Raw genomic sequence first — 18702 nt, 5'->3', positions numbered from 1 at the left:
ATTCAGGCAGCAAAGTTTGGCTGAAATCCCAGCGCTGTGCAGAGGTGGCTTCTGCCTGCAGTGTGCACTTCCTCACGCTCCTTCCACACCTGCAACCACTGCATTCTAGCTTCCACCTTCTTCCACTCTCCGGAAGCTGCTTCCACTAAGATTACCAAGTAGTTCCTGACTGAACACTGCAGAGGAAATACTCTGGACTTGGATGGACCCACAGTACTGGACACCTCTCACAGCCCTCATCTGCTTTGGCTCTGGTTTCTACAACACTCCTCCTCCCCTGGCCTTGCCCATCGCACATTCTCAGGCTCCTCCCCTCTTTCCCCTCCTCTGCACCCTTCTTGCCAGTGTTTCACAACCATTTGTCCCTCTCCAGACCATCACTGACTTCTCCGTCTCCTCGCACTCTCCACTGACCTCTCATCCCACCTGACTTGTGATAACCTCCTCACTTCCATTTGCTCTGAGAAACAGCGGGCAAAGTTCTCTCACTAGGTCTGAGGAGAGTGAGGGCATGATAGCCGGTGAAGGAGTGGGTGAGACCCCAGCGGAGGGTGTGCAGGGAGCTTTGGGGCTGCACGGATGCACACACCAAGCCCTGCTGCTAGCAGGCCTCCTCCCACGGGGTTCGGCTGCCCAGGTACGGGGACAGAGTAGACGACTCGGTTGGTCCAGCAGTGTGTGCCTTTCAGAGGGCAAGGGGATTATTGAAATGGTGGGACCATGAAGCCCAAACCTGAGCACAGGGACAGCTTAATGGGTAAGTGGGAAGCCAGTGGACCTGAGGTCAAGTGAGGCTGAAGGTGTCATAAACTTCTGTGTCGCCTCTCATGCCCCGAGCTGATTACTTCCTACTTTATACTGCTTCTGTACCTTGGAAAGATGTCTATTATCACACACATCACATGCTATGGCGTAATCATCCATTTAAAAACTGTGAGCCCTGGCATGGGACCCAGCTTACTCTTCTCTGTGGCTCCCATGCTAGCCCAGAACAAGACGAACAAGATGGAGGGAGGCAAGGAATCTTGCTCAGCATCTCCTGGTTGGTAAAAAGTAAGCAAGCTTCACATGTGCATGTGTCCTCACTCCGTGACCTCAGTGCACCACAATCAGCCTCTGCCATGGCCCCTGTGAGTTCCTGATATTTTGTATACAGTTATTTCAGACATAAGTAAAATAATACTTGTACAGTAAAGCTACAGTTATGGCATTTTTAAAATGTTAATGATATTTTATATTGTTCTAATTTTAATGAATATGAGAAAGGCCAAAGTTCCTTTAGTAGGTTTGAATAAAGTTATTTAAAATGGGGCAATGTAAACTGCATCTAAATTTTAATCAAGATGAAAATAAACACATCTTCTAGGGAGTCAAAGATGTTCTAACAAACAAATGTCCTTAAATTAATGAAACAGCTGAAAAACGCTGGATTATCAGCTCCTAGAGGGCAGGCACTGTATTTGCTGAATTAATCTTATTTATCTATGAACCAGCACCACTTCATAAGGATGTGGCATTCACCAAGAGAATCAAGAAAACACTAAGTGCTGCTTTTGAGGAAATGGAGTAGAATTTGTCTTATTTTTACAATTTTAAAGCACTAATTTTGTGGTTAGTTTCCCATTATCCCGTTGCCATTTGACAAAAACGAAAGGTAAGTTATTCTGCAAGATGAGCTCAGGATTCATTTTCACTCACAAGAAAATCTTTTTAGTAGTTCACAAACAATTTCTTACAATTGAGAGCGTACCTTTTAAAGCACAACTGCAGGATATTTAACGCTTATTTTACTTCAGTATTGTGGATTTCAAGTAGAAATGATGTGGCGCATTTGTGAATTGGGTCACAATGTCAAATGCTAGAGGAGCCGATAAAATCTGGCCATCTCTAACATCTTAAATGCAAATGGGCATATCTATACAGCCTGATTTTCTGAATTCATCTCTGCTTGTCTCATTTTAAAAACCATGGACAGGTTTCAAGATGTCCTGACCCCTAAAATGGACAGAGAAAGGGGAGAGGGGTACTGAGAGGGAGTAAGCACACTGGAAATATCAAGTCTCTAAAGAAACATTTATTTTGTGTTCTGTAGAACAGAAATAAGCTCCTAAAATCCACATCCTATAATCCTTACTACCTTCACCTTAGGCAAAGCTTACAAAATGCCAGAAGGATGCTAACGATCCAATCCCCCATCAATTAAACTGGAAATATCTGATTATTTGGTAAAGGGTAAGGAATAGCCTCAAACATTTTCATCTGTTCCCCCCCCAAAAAAAAAAAAAAATCAGAGTAACACTTCCAAATCAGGATGAAATACAACTGTTTTTTTTTTTTTAAGGGGCCCATTAGTAACCCCTCACTATCCATGGTTAGATTCACAATTGATTTATTATAAGCTGGGCCTGAGGAAAGAGGCAGATGACTGAAGGTATTAGAAATGTCACTGGTGATTTCCTCTTCTTTCCAATTAAAGGTATTGTACTGTACACAGGGAAGTGAGTTTTTCATCTCAAGTACACAGTAGGGAGAAACAAACCTGAGAAAATTGTGATTGTTTTCATTAAGTATGGTTAACACAGGCAGCATATATTAGCACAAAGGAAGAACAAAGAAAATGCATTTCCTTTCATGATAACGAAAAACAAAGTGATATAGCAGTACAAACTGTAATAGGTTGATACATTTAACAAAACAGAAAAGGAAACATACAGACCCACATGGAAAGAGAAGTCAGCTTGATGCCAAGTTGATAGATTCTAGCCAGGCTAAGATAAGCTTCTCTGCTTTCTTAAGGCCTCACTAAAGAAGGTATTGTAGTGATATCTTTAAACCTATGTAAGGGAAACTCGAGCAATTTTTTTAAAAACTAGTTTTATAGCCAGAAAATAAAAGTGAGTGAGGAATATTTATTACACTACTTAGGAGAAATTTATACCAAATTTAGAAAATGCAATGCAAAATTCAGGAATGCTGTATTTTAGCAATATATGAAAACTAAATGAGTCAGTGAAAAGAATGTCAATTGGAAGAAAATACAAATTACCCTGATTTCATAAATCCATCATTGTTTTATTATCTGAGGCAAGTATAGATTTGTTCCTCCTAATAGCAAAGACTTATTTGCAGCTAAGTTTAAGGTTTCTTCAACAAATCTAACAGGATATAGTTCTGGTGGCTTTTTTCTTAACTACTGATATGCATACTTAAAAGGGAAAAAGTTATCAGATAAATGAGGCCTTTATCTAAATATATGTGTGTGTGTCTATATATATATATATATTTCTTTGTTTTTTTTTAGGGAGAGGGAGTGTGTGTGTGTGTGTGTGTGTGTGTGTGTGTGTGTGTGTGTATAGGAAAAGGAAACATACAGACCCACATGGAAAGAGAAGTCAGCTTGATGCCAAGCTGACACACACACACACACTCATATCTAGTGTTTATTTGCTATACAGGACGAGTAACTATTGGATACAGCTTATTTATCCTCTTCCTCAATCCCAATCTTCATTCATTAGTTACAGAGCACTTAAACCTGGACATGAGAGAGGTTTCATCAATAAAAATCAGTGAACTGCTAATAATTTAGGCACTACCCAGAGAAGCCAAGACTACAGCTATCTTCCTAGATATTGAGGATAGCAGAAGGGAAAAAATGGGCAGGGACTAAGGAATTCAAATGCAAGGGAGAATTTTGTCAGAGTGGATGCTAAACTAGTAGAAGATTACTGAGGGAAGTTGAGAGATCTTCACAAGTGTGCTTAAAAGTTATTGTTAGGCCCAAGTACAAACATCTCCAAGCTACTCTTCGTATTTAAGGCATTTGATTTTTCTATTCTCCCTTGTCCTTGACAGAGAAATTCAACAAGTTCCATTTGGGTCACAAAATGAGTATCCTCCACTGAGAGAAGATGCAACTTTCTTCCCTAATAGGCAAACCTTTCAAATGAGGACATTTTAAGTCTTTTCAGTCATAGAACTGGAAACATAGCTTGATCATGTGATATTTATAACGCATGTCTCAGAGACTCCTTCTGTACCAGGGAAAAGAGCACGTGGGTGTGAATGAAACAAGACAGCACTGATGATAACTGCTGAGGCTGGTTATGGGCACATGAAATTCCTTATACTATCTCTCCTTTTGTCATAATCAAAACACTTAAAAAAAGAAAAATAAACTAAAATAATTGAAACCCCCAAATAATCAGGAAGAATGAGAGAGTAATGAGGTATGGTATGAATAAATACAATTCAAAGATAACAAAAAAAACATTACTTTAGCCAATAACATTTCTTCTAGCAATACACAGCATGGCTCCTAGGATCTATATATACCCACGTTTATACCATCAAAATGGACTTACTGAGCTTTTACTTTGCCTACCCTGTCTTTGATAAAATGAGTCCTAATCAGGCAGCCCAATGTGAAAGGAAAAGCAAATGACGCGGATAAACCACAAGGTTTTGTAATACAATCCATGAATATCAAAACCTGACAATCAAACGATAGAAGGCTTGGCAGAAAAAGAGATGTGATGGGCCATTATTTTCTATCTTGAAATTTTACTCCACTAATCACTCACAAAGTCACAGAAAGGTCAATTACTTCCCATTATACTGCTCTCTACAGAGCAGGTGCTCAATAAATGAATGTTAATTAGCTAACATGGTAACCATGGCTGGACGGTTCAGTTACACAACTACTAATGCTTGACTCTGCAATGTATGCCACAAGGAAAGTATTTTGCAATCAATCCAACACATGAAGCATGTTCTACCTGATATCCAAAGAAGACCATCAGCCACATATCCAGCATGACACGACAGGGACCGGTCAAAGGACTGCACGAAGGTCCATTTGTTCTTCTTGGGGCAATATCGCTCCACTGTGGGCAGAACCTGGCGCAGTTCATTCCTGCCCCCAACCGCATAGAGGTATTCATCCACAGCTCCCAGCACAAAATGCTCTCGACAGTTTTTCATGGGTGCTATCTCTGCCCAGGAATTACTGCGGGGGTCATAGCGACAGGCAGTCCTCACAGCACAGGTCCGGCCGCTGGCATGCTCCACTTCCCCTCCCGCTACAAATAGGAAGTCCCCCATGACTGCCACACAGTGGTGGCTCCTTCCCACAGGCATGGGCGCCAGCTCACTCCAGTTGGCAATGGCAGCTATGAGGGCATTCTCCTGGTCCACGGGATTGAAGTAGCGAAGTTCCTTGACCTTACAGACCTCACGTTTCTTCCCACCAATGATGTACAGCGTATCCGACTGGAACCGCGGTTTGGTCCTGCGAGTCTGCCACACGGGCTGTGCGTAGATGCTCTGGTGGTATTCCAGGGCTTCATTGACAAGCGCTGTTGCGGTTTCACTTGCCTGGACCAGGGGATGGGACAGGGCAACCGTATGGAGGGTATCCACATCCATCAAGCCAAAGCGGATGTACTGCAGGAGCTCATCCATGTATTGGTAATGGCAGCTGTGTTCCAGCCACCTCACAGCTAGCTGAAACAGAGGCAGGGAGGTAAAGGAAGTGCAAAGGTAAGAAAAAAGCCAAAGCAATGGGGCTCAGTGGCTGGCTGCCAGTGTATTCTTTCAGACACTTAATAACACTTTTTTTTTTCATAAACCATGTAACACTCAAATATTTTGATACCCAGTTGAAGTATTTTATTTTCTTTCTCTATCAGCAGAGACACAAGTGAACTCAAGACATTGTTGGAGAAATAAGAAACAATGTTAAGCAACACTAACATGACAAAGTATCACTTGGGATAACCAACAATTACTTTTCAAAGAAGGAGTATAAAGAACAGCCTGTTCCCCTATGTTTCATGCATTAGAGTCTCCGGTCCACCTCACCACCCGGAAATGTCAACATTAAGCAGTGTCATCAGTTCAAGCAACATATATGTCAGCCTGTGAGTCGAGATGCTGTTATCAATATGAGTAATGTGAGAAAATACATGATCATCTGAGACCACTGTGTGTACTTGAGAGAAAATCAATATGACACTAGCAGCTTTAGAAAAAGGGCTTTTTTTTTTCCCCCTGCCCCTTTGGTAGGTATATCAGTCAGGAAGAAAGAGAAGAAAAAGAAAGATTGAAATCTATCAATTTTATTTTTCTCAATTAGTTTTCATCTCAAAGACAGCTGTTGTTTGCCCATGAAAGATACAGGAAATTGGTTAGAGCCATTTTCATAAAAACAGGATACAGAGATTATTTTTGTATTATGGACACAATAGCAGAATAGCAATCCTTTTTGTTTAGGTCTATATCTCTTTCAAGAAGGAAAGGAGTAAGAACTTATGTCCACAGACAAAATTTCTTAAAAACTAAAGCAGAGGCATTAAGTCATAAATAACATAATTGAACTATAGTTTAGAAAACATCAAAAAACCAATACATGTTATGGCACACCTGAAGTAATTTAATTAATGTGACCATATTTAAGTCTGGCAAAATTTTACCCACACCAGCATAAAGAAATATACCTAAATATAAATAAGTTCTATGGATTGTACCAATGTCAGTTTCTTAGTTTAGATACTGTACTATGGTTGAATAAGATGTTAACCTTGGCTGAGGCTGGAGAAAGGCTATGTGGGACTGGCTGTAACCTTCTGTTAAACCTAGAATTATTTCAAAATAAAAAGTAAAATACAAAAAAAGAAGTATATCTACTATCTGCAGTCAATATATTTGATAAAATTTATGCTTAGCAGTACCTATATTAAACTAGACCTCCCAAGCAATGTAAACGTGGACCTGAAGGAGTTAGAATGAAAAAAAGCAATGGGTTAGAATACTGAAGAATTTTGTTGTGTGTTACTTGCTTTCTGACCAATGGAATTGGGATTTCTGGGCTTTCTTTTTCAGCTGATGCATCTCACAGGGGAAAAATGTATACAGAAGAGAGAGAAGGAAGTGCAATGCCCTTGGACTATTACTCCTTGACAAACATGAGCTGGGTTTTCATCCTGGAGGAAAGGATCACTAAATTCTCTGAAGCACTAGATGATTTCAGACTTTTACAGTTTTTGTATCCATCTGACAACTAGCTCCAAAAGCCAAGGCATATTTGGGGCATGCCTTTTTAGTTTTCCAGACGAAGAGAATGTCAGAAGTGACTTTACTTCCAATACATTCTGAATTGCCTTTCTTAATGAAGAATGAGTGAAGAGAAATGAAAAAAGAATGTCACTGTGTTCCAGGTAGCCTACAGATGCCATGGAAGCAGACACCATGAAGGGTAGATGAGTGACACTCTTTAGCTATTCTTCTAGAAACCAGTATTTTTATTTAAATAAGATACCAACCTGATGAAAAAAAAAAAAAGTATCTGTGTATGGTAACATCATTAAAATCAAAGATAGTGCAGAATAAAAACCCATCAATCACCAGGTCTCTGCCAGAAGTGGAGTTTTCCCACAGGCAACATCCTGGTTTTCCTCCACCCTAATTTTAGAAGTTTCAAGAGATGGGTTCCAATTATTTTCCTGGGAAGATAATTCTACAACTTAATAAATGATTTTCCATTCTTTGCCCACAGAGCTTTCAAGAGTTTTCAGGGATAAAGTCATCCCACTCAAGGTTACTCCTCATGCACCTGGCAAATTTTTCTGAAACTTAATCTTTCCTATCGCTCCTAATTTGAGTAATTCTAGCTGGTATTGCTCTGATTTGTAACAAATGTCTTAGCATCCCTATATCCTAATGTTTCTGCATCTTGCATATGGATACTATAGGAAAAGAGCACTGGAGAAACATTAAATAAATATCCATGCCTCTATAGCCTCTTTTTATAGCATAGTGCTACCAATTTAATTATTTTTATCATTCCTCATAAATCAGTTCTTCCTATGCCATAATCAACCTTCTAGCTCATCTCTTAACACTCTCTGATTTACCTTCACCTTTTTAGCAAACAGTGTCACTGTGTGAAAGGTACACAAGCCACAACTAGGTTTTGCCTTTAAGAAAATTTCTAAGGAAACCCACTGGCACTGGAACAGCGACTACTGTGATCTACTGCTGATTCATTTCTGGCTTTCTGTCTACTAATCACCCCTTACATCACAAATATCACAATGGTTGCCATGTCCAATTTCTCCAAATACTATGTAATACAGAACACTTTGTGCATATACATTTAATTTCCATTTCCTGTGATAATGTTTATTTATTACCAGTGTCTAACTTCTCACATTTTTCATATAATTTTCATTTATTATTTATAAATATTTTCAGGCTGCACAAGTCATCCACACTTGTGGGGTTTATCTTTTCTCCAAATCAAAGGTAAATATAATTTACAATTTTGCCAACTTTAAACAAATCTCACCTAGATGTAGTATTATTTGTAGATTTAAATCCAGTGCTGCTCAAACCTAACATGTACACGAATTACCTGAGGTTTCTAGTCAAAATAAAGCTTCAGATTCAATAGGTAGGAGGAGGAGGAAGAGTATAATTCTGCATTTCTAACAATCTCCCAGGTGATCATATGCTGCTATAGTCCATGGACCACACTTTGAGTAGGAAGGTTTTAGACAAGACTCCCACTCATGAGACAGTAAATTCCTGCTTGACTAAACTAAGTCTGTTGTTTTAAATTTAAAAAGGTTTAAATATAATGAAGTTTAAGTAGGATGACTTAATAGAGATATAGGACATGTGAAACTAACACCATGGATAAGACAGTGTATTTCCTTTATAGTATGATACGGGGAAGATCTTACTATGAGTTAGCATATTTTGAGACTTTGGTTCTATGAAATCTATAAATCAACAGCTGATTCTGATAGTATAAAGTAACCCATATAAACACTCTGTGCAGTTTTGTTTTTGTAATAATAAACAAACAAATGTAAAAGTGGTATTATACTCACTTTTTACTTTTGTGAAAATGTAAAAGTGAAAAATGACTGAAACCACGGAACTTTTATTTATGCAAATAATGGAAGAAACAGCAAAGAAAATCCAAAACAATGGGCTACCTCAAAATCACTACTATACCATGAACCCTACCAGAGCACTATTCATTGCCAGGCTGAATTAAGGGGCAAGGGGGTAGAAGGAATTCTGGAGCCCATCTAAGAAGTTTAGAAGCTATAGTAAACAGAAGGCTGATTCCTCTTTGGGGCGTCATGGAACACAAAGGCCACAGTTAGCTTTGTAGTGTATTTTGGGGCTCATGTTGAAAATGCTTATTCTGGGAACTTCTGCCTTTTAATGATATTACACTTGGAAAACATAACTCAGGGCAGGCTTGAATCCTATTCTATCTTACTTATTCTGGCACACAGACATCCTCATCACCCTAAACTCTAGCATATTTTAATTGGGGGAAACACAGAGCATATAGTGAAAGTTTTCTCTCTCACTCTTTAGGTGACAAAGCTGGCAACAGTGGAAAAGAAATCAAGGATTCAGTTTGGAAGGGCATGCTAGAGAGTACTTAGGAAACAGGGCCATTAGGCAAGATGTTTTCTAAACCATCTGAAACACAGGGACTGTCATCTCCAAAGACCATAGGAGATCTCCCAAGCACCCTGCCAAACCATATCTAGTTCATCTTACCCTGATGGAGAACTCATCCTTCCTATAAAAAGCATCCACTACAGCTTATTCCAACCTCATCTCATCCTCAGATTCTTGATAAGAACGGTGTCTGGCACATAGTGGGCTATACATACTTGTTGCATAATGGAAAATTCTTTATAACCATTCTTAGGCTATTTCTCATCTTTCTCTTGAACAAACAATAGCAGTCTATAGGTATATATACATATTTATACACACACACATATATTTACTTATCACAGGCTTCAATCTCCTATTTTATTATCTCATCTTTGTGGCTTTCCTATAAAGCCCTTAAAAGCTCTCCAAACTCCATACGGCAGCATCTACTATATTGGACATACTTAAATAGAGCCCTTGTTTTACACTCTACATGGTTGGTGCTGGTCACCTCTATTTGAAATTCTTGGTAATGAAATGAACACCACAGTCTGTTAAATCCTCAAATAAATAATAAAATATTAGGGCAAGAAGAAACTTTAGTATTCTTTGGTTCAAGCTTCTCAATTTTACAAACAGAAATTAAATCCAGACAAGTTATTTGACTTACTCCAAGTCATGCAGCTGATGAGTGGAAAAACCAGAACCAGAAATAGTTTTTAAACTATACAATGTGTTCTTCAATTATATCGTGTCATCATTATTTTTCCATTAACAATTATTTTCAGGTAGAATCCTCCAGTTACTCAAAAAAAAAATGTACTCAAAACCAAACTTAACTCCTATATATTGTCTAAATTAGAAAAATAAAGGTTTTTTTTAAAAACATTCTTTGCTTCTAGATAAGTGATAATACGTTTCAATGAGTTTCATTTACAGATTACTTTTGCATAAAAAACATGCATTTAATAGTACCAATTAAAGAGTTTATAAATAAAGAAGTCTTTAGAGGAAAAGGCATCCTTTGAATCTTAAATAATTCTTCCACTTTTTATGGAAATATGTATTTTAATTCTAGGTTATTCCTTGTTAACTAAAGCTGGCTCAAATATATGGAAAAATAATCCCTTCCTTTTCTCAGTGTATCCCTACTGATTGCTATTCTATGGATAGAATATATGATATATATAATCCTAAATATAAAAGTATATAATTTTAAATTATACAATTTTTCTCTAATTCAATTGAAATGTGTAATCTACTCATATGTATCTCAGAAACATATCAATTAAGGAACAAATGTTATATTCCCAACATTAAAGCCCACAAGTTATGATCCAAATTCCTTTCCTGTTCTTGCTTGAATGCACCCAGATAAAAGTTGCTGTTTTAAAATCTAAAATTCCTATCCTTTGAAAGAAGCTGATGTTTTGAAATCTACCTTGGCTTAAATGTATGTATCCTACCCAACATGACCCCAAAGCAATGCCTAAACAATAAGAAGTCTTAAATTGATAGATTTCCTGGAAAATATATGAATTGTGAAATCACCCCAAATCCAAGAATACCTATCAATGCATTCTTCCATAAAACTGCCTTTATGTCTTGCAAATAAACAAACAAAAAAAGGCCCTTTACAAAAACAGTTCTCATCGGATGTGTGATTGAATTTTTTTAAGCAACACTAATGCAAGCTAAAGCCCTTACAACATTGTCAAAAAAGCCATAACTATTTCTTTCTTTTGGATCACAATTCTTCTTTTTCACTGAAAAGGATATTCTCATCACAGAATTCATCAGCCAGAGCTGAGTAAGCAAGAACCAGTATTTTTGCCCACAGTCTGATTCTTCCCCCTTGGCCAGGGGCAGCTATAATTGATCTCCTATTTTTAAAACCTGGTTGCAGAGAGCCTTGCTGAAGGAGCAAACTGAGCCCTGCCTTTTGCAGGATCCCATGCTGTGAATGTCCTTGCCAGTGGTGTCTATGGCCTTGCCAGTCCTGTTATCCCACTGAGGTCAGCCAGGACATCAGTCTCCCCTCAGTGCCCAAAAGGTAGCACAGATTCCACGCTTTTGCAAATTCAGCAAGGAACAAAGGAGAGGCACAGGAGCAAATTGACAACCAACTGGCACTGCTGAAGCTCCACCAAAGAGCCAGGGATGTTAAAGAGCGCTTGGGCAACAAGAATTGGGGAGCCATGAGGGCATGTTTTAATAGAATGAATGAGAAGGCATAGACAGAATTTTTCTATTCTAAACAGAAGATCAAGGATGCTTATACCATTTTATAATCCATGTGCTCAAAGGGAAAGTGCACTATTATAAACTGAATTAAAGTAATTAAAGTAATTATGTATTATTTTATAATCCCTTAAATACAAATAAATATAAACATACAACCTTTAATATATATATATATGGTTAAGATACCCTTATAATACATATACAGTTACTTTAGGTAATGAGCGTGAAAAGTTTCCTTGGTGCAAGTGAGCAGGCGTTGAGATTTACCATATTAAACTATACAGAAGCTCATTTCTTTAATGTGAGTCATGTAAAAGGTCCAAATAGTGACATATTAAACCAGAATAATGACTGACATAGAGAGGAAAGTTTGTATTAATAAATAAATACACCAAATTTTGTAGCCCTATTTTCTTCTTTGAGACAAAATGAAAGATTTCTGTTCAAAAGGCAACATTCCTATAAAATCCAAAAGCACCAGAAACTGGGGTCATAAAATCAGAGTATTTTGCTGTACCAGAACAATGAAAATGTTACCATGGAGGAATATTAAAAATTATAAGTGTTCACTCGAGTGCTATAATTAAAACTGTGTCAACATTTTGCTTGTAAAACAGATTTTTCAAGGGAGGTTTGTATATTAACCATTATAGCTGACTATGAACATATAGGCTATTTTTCCCTCTAAGAAATATATTTCAATAGAATCAAGTCTGATGAGATCCCAGGTTCATAGAAAAAAAAGATCAGGAAAAAAGACCTGACAGATTTTAAAAAGAGTATTCAGCTTAACAGGAACGATAAAAACACATATTCTTTCATTGTTCATTTCAAAACTTATAAAGTTAGAAGACTAACAAATGCTCTTATTTTCACCTTTAACCCAACGTTTGTGCTTGATAATACTATGATATTTATAGATAGATTCCTAGAGAGTAAGACAGAGACAGAGAACATATGATAAAGCAAATGAAGTAATTTGCTTAAGAAATTGGTAAATTACATGGGTGTTCTTTACTATTCTTATTCTTGCAGCTTTGATGTAAATTGGAAATAATTTTTTTTCTTTTGTCTTTTTGTCTTTTCAAGGCCACACCTGCGGCATATGGAGGTTCCCAGCCTAGGGGTCCAATCAGAGCTGTAGCTGCCGGCCTACGCCAGGCCACACCAACGCCAGATTCGAGCCACGTCTGCGACCTACACCATAGCTCGTAGCAATGCCTGATCCTTAACCCACTGAGCGAGGCCAGGAATCGAATCCACAACCTCGTGGTTCCTAGTTGGATTCGTTTCTGCTGCGCCATGATGGGAACTCCAAATTTGAAATAATTTTGGAATAAAAAATTGAAAGAACAAAAAATAATTGTGCCTGATAATCCCCTTTAATATCGTATTTCTTAAAATATATATATACTGCCAAGCATCAAAAGCAAAAGCCCTGGCAACCAAGGGTGTCTTTCCCATAAATAGTGATAAACACACAGGACTGGAAAAATCACAAAGAAAACTGGTGTTTAAGTTCCAGGTGTTTGGGAGGGCACATATAAGTAACCTGAGTTGCCCTTTGGTTCAGTGTTATAACACAAGGCAATTTTTTTTTTTTTTTTTTTTTTTGCTATTTCTTGGGCTGCTCCCGCGGCACATGGAGGTTCCCAGGCTAGGGGTCTAATTGAATCTGTAGCCACTGGCCTACGCCAGAGCCACAGCAATGCAGGATCCAAGCCGCGTCTGCAACCTACACCACAGCTCACGGCAACGCCGGATCGTTAACCCACTGAGCAAGGGCAGGGACCGAACCCGCAACCTCATGGTTCCTAGTCAGATTCGTTAACCACTGCATCACGACGGGAACTCCATAACACAAGGCAATTTTTTAAAAAGTAAATTGTGTATAAAGATGAAGAGAAAAACAAAGATAGGAAAAGAGATGGAGGTTAGTATACTTCGATATCGTTTTCACTTTCGAGAACTGGCTACCAGTTTGAACTGATCTTTGAAAAGTCAATACAAAAAACAGCATGAATACATGGCCAACACTGGACCAGTCATTTAGCTTCTCATCTATAAAATGAGTGCATTGATGAGAGCATCTCTTCTACCACTAGGGTATATATGCCATTTATGGATCCACCAAAATGTAATATTTTAAAGTAGAATCCTCCAAAATTCCTATAGGTGGGAGAGGCCATCGCAATTAATCACTGTCTCATAGCCAAGCCACACATTTCCATGACATAGTTTATATAAGTCTCTTTTTAGAAAAACGAAGTGATTTTTTTGTTTGTAATTCTGAATTCATCAAAAATATACACGTGTGGCATGTGAAAATGTGCACACACAGGCCACATAAAAATAAAATAATCCCAGCCATGAATGTTCATAGCAGCTTCATTTATAATAGCCCCAAACTGGGAAAAACCCAGAAGTCCTTCAAGAGGTGGGTAAATGGTTAGATCAACTGGGGTACCACAGAATACTACGTAGCAATAAGAAGGAACAAACTATTGATACATGCAATCTAGATCAATATCCAAGAGAATTATGCACAGCAAAAAAAAAAAAAAAAGTCAGTCCCAAAAGGTTAGGTAACACATGATTCCATTTATGTAACATTCTTGAAAAGGCAAAATTATAGAAAGGGAGACTAGATTAGTGGTTGCCAGAAATTAAGGACACAGGAGAGGGCATGAGATGAGAGGGAAGTGGAAAAGGGCAACATAAAGGATCTTTATGGTGATGGAAACATTCTGTGTCAGTGTTAAGGTCCTGCCTGTAGCACTGTTCTATGGTTTTGCAAAATGTTACCACTGAAGGAAACTGGGTAAAGGTTAAGGGCACACGAATCTCTCTGTATTATTCCTTACAACTGCATTCAAAACTACAATTATTTTTAAATAAAAAGTTTTTACAAAGCCCAAAAAATAATCTTAGCCAAATAACACACATTTCAGATTTGTAAGGTGACTGCTTCAAGGTCATCCTTATTTAGAACCCTGGGATGAGGTTTCATTTAGCAATGAAAATATTTAGTAAACTCTTCACATAAAATTTTTACCTCAGGACTATATTTAAATATACCATCCCATCCCCATATCTAGTATATATAAAGCTTTGTAAATGGGAAGACTGTCCCACAGGACAATAAAGACAACCAACATCACCTACGCTGTGGGGGAAAATGGAACCCACTCTTGGTTTTCTCACACTTGAGCAAAATACAGGAACAATAACTTCCTGTATTTGCCACCAATGGTCTAATAATAATCTCTGAGCCAAAAGGTAATTAATACTCATCCATCTAATCATTGATGGCTTCAGAGTATCACTTGATGCTGAACTGATGACATGAGACTTATAAGTAAGATACTAGTGATGCATATTTATACATGATGTCCTTCTGGATAAAAAAAGCACACTGCATGTGGTCACTGAGGTATTAAGCTAATATTGTCAGAACAATACTGGAAAATAAGAGAAAAACAACTTGGTAAACAGAAGAAAATCCTGCAGTATCCCACTGGCAACAGGGACTAGGCGTGATCTTTCATGGGTCACACCATTTCACATTATTTCCCAGCTATTACATGCAATGAGGATGCAGTATCAGGATAAGTCGACTGAAAAGGCAGGGATATGCGGATTTTTTTTCTAACACTAATTGGTACACAGAGGTGAACGTGACACAATAAAAAGGGGACAAGACTTGATGTCAAAAGACCTGCTTCTGCAACTTAATGTATTTGAGCATTTATAAAAAACATACAGAGGCTCAGTTTCAATATGAAACAATGAGGATGTTACATTTATCACAGGCTCTACACAGGACTGAATGAGATAACATGTTAAAGTACTTGGTAAACTATGACATGTAGACAATAAATAGAATTAATATGATGGCAATGAACCACCAACATATGAAGCTTATGCTCAAATCAATCATCCTCTGAATTCAGGATAAAGCCAGCACATACATTCAGATGATTCTTATATAACACAATATTGTGCAATAGTGACATAAAATTTGAGAGATCTCTGTAGTTGATAAGGAACTTGCTACACAGTATTCAATTCTTCACATGTTGTAAAATGATAATAAAAGCATAGCAGATAATCTGTTGCAGATTACACCTAGCCCTTGCAATGAGCCTATTTCCACAACAACAAATTCAGCAACTCTAACCCTGTAGTTAAAGGTATGTGGCTTTGTCAAATTTGAAGTCAGAGAAGCGTGAATAAATGAAAGATGAATGAATGAATGAATGAAAAAGAGACCTAAATCTATTTGTCTCTGCATAACACTCAGCATATAATCACCTTCTTTACTTGGCTTGAGTCTCCCATTAAAATACTTGGGCTCACATCCAGGAGTCCTCTCAAATCTCAACTCAGTTAACTTCATAGCAAAGAAAAATACATATAAACTAAGCTATCTGGTTTGAGAAAACTAAAATAATGATTAACTACTTTCTTCTTGTTTTGTTGCTCTGGGGTAAATACTATAATCATGAATCTTTTCTTTTAGTTTTTTTCATTTATCCAATCCTCAATTTCTTATTGAGTGTCCACAATGGGCCAGGAACTTACTGAGTGAGAAAGAAGATTCTCATTGTTACATATACACAGCCTTACTTGCCATTCACTTCCAAGCTCTACCATAAGACTAAAGCCCTACTCTTGACCTCAAGTGTCTTAATGCACTCCTGTAAAACATACTCAGGGAGCATGGAATTAGGGGAAGAAAAATCTTTCACTTTTGGAAGTTTTATTGCAGACAGATTTTCCAACACAAGCCAAAAATCATCGTTTTATGTTGTCATTTTCCTCATGGGTTTTTTTAAATGTTGCTAGTACGTTTATACATTTTATGTTTTGTTTTGTTTTGTTTTTTTAAAAAAAAGCTGTTTAATTTGTAAACATGCCCTGGAGCATCCTGAGAGCATCAAACCTTTGAATATTTCTTTATGAACTGACTCAATAATAATGAACCAATTACAGGTTCACTGGCACATACCTGAAATGAAACCTTAAATGACCAAAAGGAGCTCACAGCCTCAAGCAGCTGCCCCAGGTCATGGATACAGAGATAGTCATATCCCTCAAACATGTGGTACTGTGATGAATGTAGATGTCCAGGAAGTACTAAAGCTGCATTTAAAGGTTAATGTTGGCAGCCTCCAAAGAAAAAGAAAAGAACCCTCAAAGGCCACTGTAAGCATGAATTTAGAGTCACAGACCACAGTGGTTCGAGTGGGGAACCCACCAGCTGAAGCACATGCCTAGCCATGGTCAGGGGCTGACTCTGCTAGCTAGGGGTGGGGGCAGTGGGCTGGGGCCAGGGCCAAGGCTCCAGGGCCTACATTTTCAATGAATTGCAGAGAACACACACAAATGCCATGCTGACCACTGACCACCCTTACAACATGAACTTCAGCCTGGCTAATGATGTCTGAATAGAATACTTCACACTGCCTTCTCTAGCTTCATCTCAGTATAAACAAGTGGGCAACATCAAATCCTCTACTTGCACTATGAAGCATCTTTCAGCATAATACACAGTGATATTTCTGCCCAAGAAGATACACTCTTTTCAGCACAATTATCACAAGTGTTTCTGAGTAGGGGAAGTGGCTTAGAGAGCCAATCTGGAATAGTCAGATATGGAAAATGGGTATGTGGCAAGATGGGCCCAGTAGAGGAGAACCAGTGGTTTGACAATCTCAAAAGACTTGCAAGGGCAGAGGGGGCTGTTGTGGGTGAAGGGAGGAGTAGAAGGTAGCAGCTGTTCCATAGGCTATCACTGAGACAAGGATCATGTTTCAGCCCCAGGTCCAGGCACCTAGAAGGAAACCCCCACGTATTTGCTGAAGGAGAGAAAATGGGAAATATGAGACTGCAGTCTGGAGAAATCATAGATCCAAGGCATCTTTAAAAGCTTAGGAGGAACAATGTGTTTGAAGAGCAAGAGAAATCTTGAAGGTGATGGAAGGATTAAAAGGAAAGAGAAACTGGGTCCAAGGACCAGAAGAAATGCCAGCCCAGCTTAGGAAACGAAGTGTGAGGCTTTGGGGACCTTCTAAGGGGCACATCCCTGCTGAAAGGATGCAGTCTTGATGAACTGAGTCAGCGAGAGAGCACAGAGTTGGGCGGGGGATGGAGGGCTTATGAAGACAGGAAAGGTCCTTTATTTTGAATGTTAGTTTTCCACAGGTAAAGGTGAAAGGTACAACAGCTGGGGGAAGGTGGAAACTCAGTCAGGCTTGGACCAAAAACAATTTGAAATAATGAGTTATATTTCCTTTAAGAAGAAATTCTTTAAGTCTCATGAATTTGCAAACACAGTGAATCTAAAAATGAAATATAGATACCACTGTGACAATGAGTCACACTACCTTTTTAAATACAAAAAAAAAAAAAAAAAAACCTCTCTTGATTGATTGGACTGATACATTTCCCCCCCTAATTACCTTTTTACTCCCCGTTGCTGAAACAAAAACAAGGCATAACTAATCAGTCATTTCACTGAGCATCCCTGAGGCCTATTTTATCCACGCTGTCCAGAGAGCTAAACAAAAATAATCATTCGAGGTTTAGTGCAGTGAAGACCATATATATGCACAATCCTATTCTCATAGCTTTTGAAATATTTTAAACAGCACTGTTGCTTAAATAAGGGCTGCATTAAAACAGTAACTGGATTCAATGACTTAATTCATTTTTTTGAGCCTCTTCACGTGAGACTGAATTACTGCTTAATGACTCTCTTCACCATTCAAAAATGAATAGCTTTTTTTTAAAGCAAGAAATAAATAATGTGAAAATAGAACACTTGAAGTAAAATTATAATCATTACGATGCTGTCACTTTAACATCTATAGACTTAATTGTTTTACAATTGACATGTGAGAAAAAATGTCAAGGCTAGGTAGAAATATGCTGCTGAATGTTCACTGGTGGTGGGGGGAGAATCCAAAGACAACACAAATGAAAGAG

The 18702-nt window shown here is 38.1% G+C and overlaps 1 protein-coding gene across 50 annotated transcripts in view; it reads right to left on the bottom strand.

The window, feature by feature from the left end:
* KLHL32 (kelch like family member 32) overlaps positions 1-18702 on the bottom strand; it is a 227201-nt gene that overhangs the window by 41092 nt on the left and 167407 nt on the right. For 49 of the 50 annotated variants that reach the window (XM_084960576.1, XM_084960794.1, XM_084960620.1 and 46 more), the window contains one exon: positions 4779-5505. In XM_084960576.1, the coding sequence (XP_084816702.1) occupies positions 4779-5505 (727 nt within the window). The remainder of the gene's footprint in view (positions 1-4778; positions 5506-18702) is intronic. The other variant, XM_021073308.2, reaches the window with a different exon arrangement.

The sequence above is a fragment of the Sus scrofa genome, chromosome 1, assembly GCF_054392235.1.
Source record: "Sus scrofa isolate SSC_HxYL_T2T_F1_AM1 chromosome 1, Sscrofa_HxYL_maternal_Yorkshire_Landrace_v2.0, whole genome shotgun sequence".
Lineage (NCBI taxonomy): Eukaryota > Metazoa > Chordata > Mammalia > Artiodactyla > Suidae > Sus > Sus scrofa.
This window is presented reverse-complemented; position numbering and strand designations above follow the sequence as displayed.